Source organism: Saimiri boliviensis, chromosome 8, assembly GCF_048565385.1.
Source record: "Saimiri boliviensis isolate mSaiBol1 chromosome 8, mSaiBol1.pri, whole genome shotgun sequence".
NCBI classification, from domain to species: Eukaryota; Metazoa; Chordata; class Mammalia; order Primates; family Cebidae; genus Saimiri; species Saimiri boliviensis.
This window is the reverse complement of record NC_133456.1, coordinates 3,194,826-3,207,262: the sequence shown is the minus strand read 5'-3', so window position 1 is coordinate 3,207,262 and position 12,437 is coordinate 3,194,826. Positions and strand designations below refer to the sequence as shown.

At 37.4% G+C, this 12,437-nt stretch overlaps 1 protein-coding gene across 17 annotated transcripts in view; it reads left to right on the top strand.

Annotated features, from left to right (window-relative positions):
- Nucleotides 1-12,437, top strand: part of SENP7 (SUMO specific peptidase 7) — a 216,935-nt gene that overhangs the window by 177,972 nt on the left and 26,526 nt on the right. For all 17 annotated transcript variants that reach the window (XR_012518701.1, XR_012518700.1, XM_074403585.1 and 14 more), the window contains 2 exons: nt 4,437-4,583; nt 11,508-11,541. Coding sequence is in view for 15 of the 17 variants with exons in the window: in XM_074403585.1 (XP_074259686.1) it covers nt 4,437-4,583; nt 11,508-11,541 (181 nt within the window). In the remaining 2 variants the exon portion in view is untranslated. The remainder of the gene's footprint in view (nt 1-4,436; nt 4,584-11,507; nt 11,542-12,437) is intronic.

The window sequence follows — 12,437 nt, the reverse complement described above, 5'->3', positions numbered from 1 at the left end:
CTCTGACATCCTTTCTTCTGCATGGTAGATTCGGCTATTGAAACTTTTGTATGCTTTGTGAAGTTCTTGTGTTTTTTCAGCTCCTTCAGTTCATACTCTTTTCTAAACTATTTATTCTCATTAGCATTTCATCAAAGCTTTTTTTATGGTTCTTAGTTTCTTTGTATTGGGTTAGAACATGTTCTTTTTTTTTTTTTTGAGACGGAGTTTCGCTCTTGTTACCCAGGCTGGAGTGCAATGGCGCGATCTCGGCTCACCGCAACCTCCGCCTCCTGGGTTCAGGCAATTCTCCTGCCTCAGCCTCCTGAGTAGCTGGGATTACAGGCATGCGCCATCATGTCCAGCTAATTTTTTGTATTTTTAGTAGAGACGGGGTTTCACCATGTTGACCAGGATGGTCTCGATCTCTTGACCTCGTGATCCACCTGCCTCGGCCTCCCAAAGTGCTGGGATTACAGGCGTGAGCCACCGCGCCCGGCTAGAACATGTTCTTTTAGCTTAGAGAAGTTTGTTATTACCCACTTTCTGAAGCCTGTCTCTGTCAATTCATCAAACTCATTCTCCATCCAGCCTTGTTCCCTTGCTGGTGAGGAGTTGTGATCCCTTAGAGGATGAGAGGTGTTCTGGTTTTTGTTTTTTTCATCCTTTTTTGGCTAATTTCTTCTCTTTGTGGAATTATCTACCTGTTGTCTTTGTAGTTGGTGACTTACAGATGGGATCTCTGAGTGGACGTCCTTTTTGTTGATGAAATTATTTCTTTCTGTTTTTTAGTTTGCCTTCTAACAGTCAGGTCCCTCTGCTGCAGGACTGTTGGAAGTCCACTTCTGACCCTGCTTGCCTGGGGCTCACCTGCTGTGGCTGTAGAACAGTAAGGGTTGCTGCCAGTTTCTTCTGTTATCTTTGTCCTAGAAGGATACCTGCCAGATGTCAGCTTAAGCTCTCTTTTATGAGGTGTCTTCTTGGATATACAGGGGTCAAGGAGCTGCTTGAGGAGACTGTCTGTCCCTTATAGGAGTTCAAGTGTTGAGCTGTGAGCTCCATTGTTCCATTCAGAGCTGCTGGGCAGGTACATTTAAGTCTGCTGCAGCGGCGCTCATAACTACTTTTTTCCCCAGGTGCTGTGTCCTGGGAAGGTGGGGCTTTATTTATAAGTTCCTGACCTCTGCTGCCTTTTTTTCAGTGATGTGCTGTCCAGCAAGGAAGTAGCCTAGTCACAGTCTGCCAGCAGAGGTGTTGCTGAGCTGCCACAGGCTCTGCTCAGCTGCTGTGTGAACTTCCTTGTGGTTTTGTTTGTAGAGGTATAGTTAGAACTGCCTTGGTAATGGCAGTCTGCCCCAGTAATGGCACACTGTTTCTGTAATGGCGGATTGCCTCAGTAATGGCAGAATGTCTTTGTAATGGCGGACTGCCTCAGTAATGGTGGACTGCCTTGACAGTGGTGGACTGCCTCGATAATGGCTGATGTCCTTCCCCCCACAGAGCTTGATTGTCCCTAGCCCAGCTGTGCTTGCTGTGAAACTTTCAATCCAGAGCGTTTCAGATTGCTGGTCTTTGTGGGGGTGGGACCTGCTGAGCCAGATCACCTGGCTCCCTGTTTCAGCCCCCTCTTTTTCAGTTAACAGGTGACTCTGTCTCCTAGGTGGTCCAGGCATCAGTTGAAACGGCGCCCAGGTTTGTGTGAGTTTTTGTGCGGAGACCTGCTGCACTGGCTGAAACAGCTGTGCTGGAGACTCGTGGCACTTTTCTGCCCAGGAATCCCCTGGTCTGTGGGCAGTGAAAATTCCTTTGGAAATGAGGTGATCACTCACTCTCTGTGTTCTCTCTGGGAACTGCACACCAGAGCTGTTCCTATTTGGTCATCTTGGACCTTCCTTCCTTCCTTCCTTCCTTCCTTCCTTCCTTCCTTCCCTCTTTCCTTTCTTCCTTCCTTCCCTCCTTTCTTCCTAACTCCACCTCCTTTCTTCCTTCCCTCCTTCTTTTCTTCCTTCCTTCCCTCCTTCCCTCCTTCCCTCTTTCTCTCCTTCCCTCCCTCCCTCCCTCCTTCCTTCCTTCCTTCCCTCCTTCCTTCCCTCCTTCCCTCCTTCCTTCCTTCCTTCCTTCCTTCCTTCCTTCCTTCGTTCCTTCCTTCCCTCCCTCACTCTCTCTCGCACTCACACACACACTGTCTCTCTTTTTCTTCCTCTTTCTGTCTCTCTTTCTTTTCTTTTTCTCTTTCTTTTTCTTTTTTCTTTCCAAGGTCTTTCTCTGTTACCCAGGCTGGAGTGCAGTGGCGTGATCATGGCTTACTGCAGCCTCAGCCTCTTGGGGCTCAATCATCCCTCTCATTCAGCCTCTCAGGGAGCTGAGATCATAGGCTTGTGCCAGCATGCCTGGCTCGTGTTTTTAAAGTATATATCATCTGTAGAGATGATGTCTTCCTGTGTTGTTCAGGCTGGTCTCTAAGTCCTGGGCTCAAGCAGCCTTCCTAACTACTTCCTAAAGTGCTAGGATCACGTGCATGAGATACTGCTCTTGGCTGGTGCTCTTTCTTATTATTGGCCTCTGATTATTCTGTTTGTGAGAAAAGATTATCATTGACCACCAGTGCAGAATTACGGCAGACTTCTTTTGTCTCATTTTTGAATTTGTCAGAGACTGTCACTTTGCAATGTGTGATGAAGAGTTTGGTCTGATGATTGTTTCCTGGGTATTTGCTTTTGCATTTGGTATTCCATGCAGAAATCACCTCAGCAGCTTTGTTCTGAATCTTTGCAAAAATGTAACCATTTTTGCCAGATTGGGTCAATATCCTACTTGATGGTTTAGTCGTCTATGTAATTAAAAGTGAAAATGTTGATAATGAATTTAAACTTGTAGAAGAATTAGGCCTTGCCAATGTATCAATTGACAATGCAGGATGATCTGATCATTTTGTAAGACAATAACGTATCTGGTAGAATTTACTAAATTCATGATCACAACCAAATAGCCAGTACTGTGGAGGTCTACCAAGACATATATGGCAGAATGCCACATCTGTATGTTCTCTCATTCCAGTTTTAAATAAATTATGAGAAATATGGATTGGTGATTTTTAGGAGCCAGCTAGTTTTTCTTTTTTTTTTTTTTTTTTACAAAATGTGAAGTGAATATAATAGTATAATAAATAAACATGAGAATGACAAAGAAATTCAATTAAGTGGGTAAATGGCGCTATGAGCTGGGTTTAAAATAATGAGTATGATACGTGTTGTAGATGAGGATCAGTCACATTTGCTAGAGGTAAGAGGGAGTGAGTACATATGCATAATAATTGCTTTAGTGGTAATCTATTTATTCGGTCATATGTGATGTTAGGAATAATGTGCAGAGGTCAGGCACATTTGAAAAAGTTGAAAAAGTCATCAAAATAGTGTAACGTTTAGAAGAAATTGTGAGAAAGAGTTGCTGCTGATGTTGCCCATTTTCCTTTTATATAAAAGCAAAGTTATATAGTCATTTGAGTGGAAGTGATGTGATTTTTGAGGTTTTAGGCAAGTATAAGCCATTTCTGGTTGGTTGTCTTCAAACATAGAGTATACAATAAAGCATATAGATTTGACAGCACAGATGGTTCTTAGGCATTTACATTCTTTCATGGCACATTAAAAGTACAGCATTGCACAGGCCTAAAGATCGGAACAGTAGACACTGGAGACTCCAAAAGTAGGGGGAGGGATGAGGGGAGCCAGGGCCATAAAACTTCCTGTTGGGTACTATCTGGGTGACAGGTTCAATAGAAGCCCAAACCTCAGCATCATGTAATATGCATTTGTAACAAATCTGTACATGTACCCCCTGAATCTAAAATAAAAATAATTTTTTAAAGGGCAGTAGCAAGAACACTATTTTGGTTAATGGAAACAATTTTATGTGGTTGAAGTGACACTGGGCCTAGAGAGGGAAACCTACATTTGAATCTTTGTTTTGCTTCTTACTAATCACGTAATTTTGGTCAAGTCACTTAACCATTGTAAACACCCGTTAACTTTATTTATGAAATGGAAAACTAAAAATCCTCCCTATAGGGTGGTTGTGGGGATTAAAAGAGATTATATATTTAAAAACTCATTTTAAACAAAAGTACATATATGTTTAAAACTTATTTCTGTCAAGTTAAAAATGAATAAAACCTATTCGAGACTACTGAAGGTGAAACCATGGCTTTGATACAGAGGGGTATATATTTCTGGAGCTTAGGCTGTGAAATTAATTTTGGATTCAACTATTTAGTGTAATTTTCTCAAAGGTAAGTCATATATTTTTTCATAAAGTCTAGATAATGATTTCTTCACAGAACAGTATAAAATTCTTCAAAAATTCGCTAATAGTAATTTATAGAAGAATTTGACAGTGAAAGTTATTTTCAGCATTTATATAATACAGTTATATGCATTTTATGACTTATTCCTTGTTAGGTGTCATCTGAATTATGCCCATATAATCCTGTCATGGAAAACATTTCCAGTATTATGCCTAGTAATGAGATGGGTCTACAACTGGATTTTATATTTACTTCTGTTTATATTGGTAAAATAAAAGGAGCTCCTAAAGGTTGTGTTACAGTAAGTATATTTTCTTTAGTTTTCTTCTCGTTTTGGATCTTGGACAAGGCATTTTCATTTTTTTCTTAGCACAAATGAGAATAGAATTAAGATTTATTTTATATGGGACACTTGGGATGTGTTGAAAGTCATTATACTCAATTTGAAATGTGTCTTTAATTCTCCCTTCCTAAAATCCTACCTAATCTGACTACTCTGATGCAAAGCATGTGTGAAAAAAAATTACCGGTAGAATTGATAATCTTTGGGTTCTAAAAGTTAGTTGATGATAAAGTAAAAGTTTTTTCAAGGTATAGTTTGGAGCATAAAGAAGAAATCTCATTTTGCTAGTTTAAATGGTTGTAAACTGAGTTCTCCAAATTTCAAATTAAGAATGTTCAGGAACCTAATCCTACTTTATTTTTCTAATTTTTAAAAAAATATTCTTCCTCATCTACTGTACATGAAAGTGAGACTGGCTTCTACTCAGTTCTCTCTTTCTCTCTCTCTTTTTGCGGGGTGGAGGGTGGTGGATGGAGTGTCACTCTTTTGCCCAGGCTGGAGTGCAGTGGGGCGATTGATCTCAGCTCACTGCAACCTCTGCCTCCTGGGTTCGAGTGATTCTTGTGCCTCAGCCTCCCGAGTAGCCAGGACTGCAAGTGTGTGCCATCACACCTGGCTAATTTTTGTGTTTTTTGGTAGAGATTGGGTGTCACCATGTTTGCCAAGCTCGTCTCAAACTTTTGGTCTCAAGTGATTCACCTGCTACAGCCTGCCAAAGTGCTGGGATTACAGGCATGAGCCACCATGCCCAGCCAGTTCTCTGTATTTTCTTACCATTTATACCTTTTAAAATCCTAATATCCTTTAAAGCTTCTTTGATATAGTGACTCTTCCAGGAAGCTTTCCCTGATCCCTCCTTGTCAGACAGAATTAATTTTTTTCTTTGCTATGTACTTACAACACTTCATTTGTACTTCTAAGATTTATTCTGTGTTTTAGAATTACTTATATTGACTAAACCTCTCCATTAGCCTTTAAGCTTCTTACGGTAAAGAGCCACGGTTTTAGTTTCTTTTATATCTTCCATAAATGTTTCAACTCTAAGTAGGCACTTCAGTGTTTGTTGAAGTGACTGTGTCAGATTTAGTAACTTAGGCATTTTTATATCAGTTTCATTAATATTTCAATGTATTAGGGATAGGACCGAGATTATAAAAATGCTAAGATATGGTTTCTGCTTTCAGGGAACTTTAATGGAAGAGACACATGTAAATATTTACATTACGGTAAAATGTAAAATAGAAGTATGTACAAGAAGGGCACATATGGCAATAGATATCTATCAGTGTCTGGAGGAATCAGGAAAGGCTTCACAGAGAAGAGAGCACATGAATAAGACATGAAGTACCTGTCTTTTACCTGGTAGCCATGCAGACAAAGACCTCATTCCAAATTTGGGGAACTGCAAATAATGGCAGTTTATGATGTGGCCAACATTACTTTGAAAGCTCAAGAATGATTTAATTTAAAATTAATATTTTTTGGCCACTGGTTTTCACTGATTTTGGCATGTCTGGTGTGATTTTACAATTCTTTTTCTTTAAGGAATTTTATTCATTTTTCAGAATTTTCTGCCCTATTTTACTTGATTGTTTTAAATTCAGGTTTACCCAGTTGTTTCTGTTGAGTTCTTTGTAATGGCAAAAAGTCAGTTAACCTGATTATATGCCAGTAATGATTAGCCAGGGGGAGAAAAATACAATATAAATATTCAACAATGGAATTTCTATTAATTAAGGTATCACTTAGATTATTACACAGTCAGATGGGCATGTTATGCTCAAAACCAACATTAAGCAAAAAACCACAAACAAATTAGTAAAGGAACAATGTTACAGACACATATATCTTGCTTAGAGGCAGCTGCCACTCACTGTATAGTATATATCATTGCATATATATACATGTTAAAGCAAAGGGACATTATATAATATGTACTATTTTATACCTTACCATAGTTTCATTAATTTAATTCCTTTACTTATTTTGGGATATTTGGTTGTCTTTAAAATTTTTAATTGTTGGTCATTTCAGTTGTCCCAATATTTTACTATTACAAATAGTAGGAGACTGCAAGTATTCAGTAAGTGTTGTAAAGTGGTCCTAAAAATTAATTGTCAGAAGTTCTGGGCAGGGCAATCAGGCAAGAGAAAGAAATAAAGTATGTTCATATTGGAAGAGAGGAAGTCAGACTATTCCTGTTTGCATATGACATGATTCAGTGTCTGGATTCTCTCTATATATTTACATATATTATATATAAATTTTCTAGATATAGGATCTCAGTCCAAAAGCTCCTTCAGCTGATAACTTCAGCAAAGTTTCAGGATACAAAATCAAAGTATAAAAATTACTAGAACTCCTATACACCAACAGTAGCAAAGTCAAGAGCCAAATCAGAAATGCAATTCCATTCACAACTGCCACAAAATGAATAAAATACCTATGAATATAGCTAACCAGGGAGGCGAAAGATCTCTACCATGAGAACTGCAAAACACTGTTCAAAGAAATCAGATGACACAAACAAATGCAAAAACATCCATGTTCATGGATAGGAAGAATCAATAGAATTAAAATGGCCATCCTGCCCAAAGTAGTTTATAGATTTAATGCCATTCCTATCAAATTACTGATGATATTCTTCACAGAAATAGAAAAAACTATTTAAAAATTCATATGGAATCCAGGAAAAAAAAAAAAAGAGGCCAATTGCCAAGGCAATCCTAAGCAAAAGGAACAATGCTGGAGGTATCATGTTACCTGACTTCAAACTATACTGTAGGGCTATAGTAACCAAAACAGTATGATACTGGTACAAAAACAGACACACAGGTCAATGGAACAGAATAGAGAGTCTGGAAATAAGGCTGCACACCTATGACTATCTGATCTTTGACAAAGCTGACAAAAACAAGCAATGGGGAAAGGACTCACTATTCAATAAATGGTTCTAGGATAACTAACTGGCTAGCCATATTCAGAATACTGAAGCTGGACCCCTTCCTTATACCATACCCAAAAATCAACTCAAGATGGGTTTTAAGCGTCAAACCCAAAACTATAAAAATCCCTGTAAGACAACCTAAGCAGTACCATTCTGAATATAGGCACGGGCAAAGATTTCATGACGAGGATGTCAAAATCACAACCAAAACAAAAATTGACAAATGGGATCTAGATAAAGTAAGGAACTTCTGCACAGCAAAAGAAACTATCAACAGAGTAGACAACCTACAGAATGGGAGAAAATATTTGCAAACTAGGCATCTGATGAAGGTCTAATATCTAGCATCTATAAGGAACTTAAATTCACAGGAAAAAATAAACCATCAGAAAGTGGGCAAGGGACATGAGCAGACACTTTTCCAAAGAAGACATACATGTGGCCAAAAAGCATATGAAAAAAGCTCACTATTACTGATCATTAGAGAAATTGCAATCAAAACCACAATGAGATACCATCTCACACCAGTCAGAATGGCCATTATTAAAATGTCAATAACAGATGCTGGCAAGGTTGTAGAGAAAAGGAAGGACTTACATACTGTTGGTGGAGTGTAAATTAGTTCAATCATTGTGGAAAGTAATGTGGTGATTCCTCAAAGAACCAAAAACAGAATTACCATTCAACCCAGCAATCCCATTACTACTATTACACCTAGACAAATGTAAGTCATTCTACCACAAAGACATATGCATGTGAATTGCACTACTATTCATGATAGCAAACACATAGAATCAACCTAAATGCCCATCAACGACAGATTGGATAAAGAAAATGTAGTGCATATATGCCATGTACTACGCAGGTAGAAAAGAACAAAATCTTGTCTTTTGCAGAAATGTCATGGAGGTGGAGGCCATTATCCTCATCACACTAACCTAGGAACAGATAACCAAATACCACATATTCTCAGTTATAAGAATAACTGAGAATAAATAAAAGAATTTAAAAAAGGAATTCTTTTTCAGAATTCTTTTCTTTTTTGGTGGGTAAAGATATTAGAGAATTAAATTCATTTATTCTTCATATATTCAGTGACTACCTACTATATGTTAAACATTATTGTAGACATTAGAGATACTGTTCTCTCATGATAGTTACAATTTAGCTGAATTAGAAGAATAGTTATGGCTGGAAATTATTACATAAATTAGAGCCACGTTCCTATAGTTGGACACTTAAATTATTTTTTTTTAGTGTAGCAAATGCTGCAATAAATGTAAACATTGTCCTTCTTAAAAATCTTTGTTGATAGTGCCAGAAATTAAGTAATACTATATTCAGAGAACTGTACTAGCTATTGTAAGAAATTATAAAATATCTCTTATTAATCAGCTTTATTCTTTTTTTTTTTTTTTGACAGAGTTTCGCTCTTGTTACCCAGGCTGGAGTGCAATGGTGTGATCTCGGCTCACCGCAACCTCCGCCTCCTGGGTTCAGGCAATTCTCCTGCCTCAGCCTCCTGAGTAGCTGGGATTACAGGCACACGCCACCATGCCCAGCTAATTTTTTTTTGTATTTTTAGTAGAAACGGGGTTTCACCATGTTGACCAGGCTGGTCTCGATCTCTTGACCTCGTGATCCACCCGCCTCGGCCTCCCAAAGAGCTGGGATTACAGGCTTGAGCCACCACGCCTGGCTATCAGCTTTATTCTTAAATTTTAAACAAAGTTGGTATGATTTCAGAGAACTAGGTTTACCTTATTGCCATGAATTTTAAATTATTTTTTTATCCAGGGGTTAAGTCTGCTGGGAGGGAGAGCAGGGTTATAACTCTGGAGAGGTGACATGCTGGCCTAGTCATTATTCAGAGGTATAAATGAATATCAGATCCTTGCCAAGTAGAAAACTTTGGTGGCTCCTGAGCACTTCATGGGGGAAGGTGAGATAATAACGTAGTAAGTAGTGGTGGGGGACATACAGATGTACGACTTCTATTTTGTAATTTGGAAGTCATGGCTGTACAGACTCTAAAAAGCAAACACCCCTTCTGTTTATTTGTTAGAAGTAATGATTTACATTTGCCAAAATATATTTTATTGGATTAAAGACCCTGTGAAACATGCCAGAAAGAGTTTGGAAAGGGACAAATATACATTAAATATGGTGGCAATTATGTGAACATAATGATAATTACATCTTTAATTAAACTCCATAACATTCTCGATCAGATGTTAGTGTCTAATGATAGCAGCTCTCCTTGATTAAGGGTCTTACTAAAGCTGGAAGAGGTTCGGTAAGTTATCTAAGTTTACATACTTATTACTTGTGTACGTGCGAGAGGCGACAGAGGCAAGATTTTAACTTCAAGCTCAGCTTTTAGCTAATTATGATCTGTTACCTCACATTTTGCTTTAGTGGCTGACTTACCTACCCTATGGAATATAGGGCTTTATATTTTTGAAAGTACAATATAAAATAATTTTTAAATTGAAAAATACATGGAGTCAAAATAAACCTGTGAATTCACTGAACATTGTATGATACTTATATGGAGCTCATGTACCAAGAACATTTTGATTTTGTTGTGTGCTCACAGACTGTATCCTATTTGATCAATAAAATGTATTAAACAACAACAAAACTTAACCAAAGAATAAATAGGTACAAATTCATTTGACATTAATGGAAAAGCAAATTTCAAAGCAAACGTCTGTTTTAGATAGTACATGTAAGATTTACAGGTGCTCCACAACCCTATTATAAAAGTCAGATATATACAAAAGGTACCTAGAGAAAATAAGTGTCCTGAGACTGAAGGAGCAGAAAGAGCAAGAACCTCAGTCAGAAGGGAATTCGTAACTTGGAACAAAGGAAGAGGAATGCTAGGGATGAAGACGGTGGTGGTACCCATCTAAAGGTCATCCAGGGACGGGAATGTTCTGGCTTAGGGACTTAATTTATGTTGTTTTGACAGGTGTATCACTGTTGCGAATGAAGTTGGATCTATAGCTTTTGTAGCCATTTCATACTACACAACTGATTTTTCTAGTTCTGCTTTTGTGTGGTAAAAGCAAATTTTAAATTATAATTGGTAGTTTTTGTACAGAAACAGAATGTTCACACCAGGTGGGAAACAAGCCTTCTGACAATTTTAATTTCTCACTATAAATAATATAATATGTTGACGGGTACAGTGGCTCACACCTGTAATCCCAGCACTTTGGGAGGCTGAGGCAGGTGGATCACGAGGTCAAGAGTTCAAGACCAGCCTGGCCAATATGGTGAAACCCATCTAAAAATACAAACATTAGCCAGACGTGGTGGTGGCATGTGCCTGTAGTCCCAGCTACTTGGGAGGCTGAGGCAGAAGAATCAATTGAACCTGGGAGGCAGAGCACCACTGCACTCCAGCCTGGTGACAGAGTGAGACTCCTCCAAAAAAATAAAAAATAAGAATATAATATGTTGGCATTTGGTTTGTTCAGCAGTTTCTGTTGAGTTTGGTTATTAGTGTGAGTTCATCACTAAGGGGATCATCATCAGCTGTTGAGTCAGCAAAGCCAAAAATCAAACTCTGTTTTCTGGAATATTTATATTTGCCAGAGTTGCTGTTACTTAGCGGTCTCTTGGCAGTTTCTTCTGGGCTTTGTCTTAGTCTTTCAATTTTCAGAAAACATTATTGAAAAATATAGTTAATAGTCTTACTGGTCTTTGTAAAAGAGCATATTGAGAATTAAATTACTTACATGGGGTTCTTAAAATTTCCATAAAACTAAGTCTTTGTAGTGAAATCTTTTATTGGTTTATTGACAAAAAGGCTTGAGCACTTATAGTGAAGACTTTGAATATCTACTTGTGAATTGAAAAATTAACTTGAATGGTAACACATTTTGAGTGGTAACTCATTGTTTGCCTTTTAATTTTTTCTTCAGATCACAACAAAATATATTAAGATCCCATTTCAAGGTAGGTTATCATTCTCTTATGACCTTACCTTTTTACTGTAGTTTTGAGTATAAATTTAAATAAAACTAAGTTTAATAATTAATAACCTTAATATTTTTTAGCAATTCCAAATGGAGTAAAAATGTTTTATAATAGACTTGTTCTGCAAATAGTATGCTATTGTTTTAATGACTATAAATCAAACAATATTAAAGGATTCATGGTGATTTCTTGGGATTAACAGATACACAGTTTTGATAGCAAGAATATTTTGGTATATATAAAAATGAATAACAATAGTAACTCTAAGGAAAGAAGCATAAGGAAAATGTTTAATATTGCACACAAACATGTAAAATGTTTTTGCATAGAGCGTAGGAGGATTTTATACAATTGCGTGTCTGAGTAAGGGAGAGTAGACCGGAAAACGTACCTGCAACTTGTAGAGACTTGCACCCTTTTCTCATTCTCTTTCCAACTGAAAACCTTTTCGAATAAATTGTGACACTAAAATAACCAATACACAATAGAGATTAATCTTTGTATATAATGAATTACAAAAAGAACAAGGAAGAAACACACACAAATGGCACAGATAGATGTTAGAGAAGAGGCTCCTGTTCCAAGATTGGAGATGCTATCAAAGTAGCTTTTCAGTTGGATTAGTTGGATCTAGTTGGATTCCACAGATATTTTATGCACAGAATCCAAAACTATGTTATGATAATTGTTCTAATAATTTGAATACTTACTCTATCTTAATTAACTAGTAAGAATATAAAAGGCACAGAATAAGTATACTGATAGTCCTAAATAGGAAATATTAATAAATTATTAAGGCATAATATAATATTTCTTCCTTAGAAGAAACAAACAAAATCATGTGATTTTAAAAGGGGATGACAATTTCAGAAAAG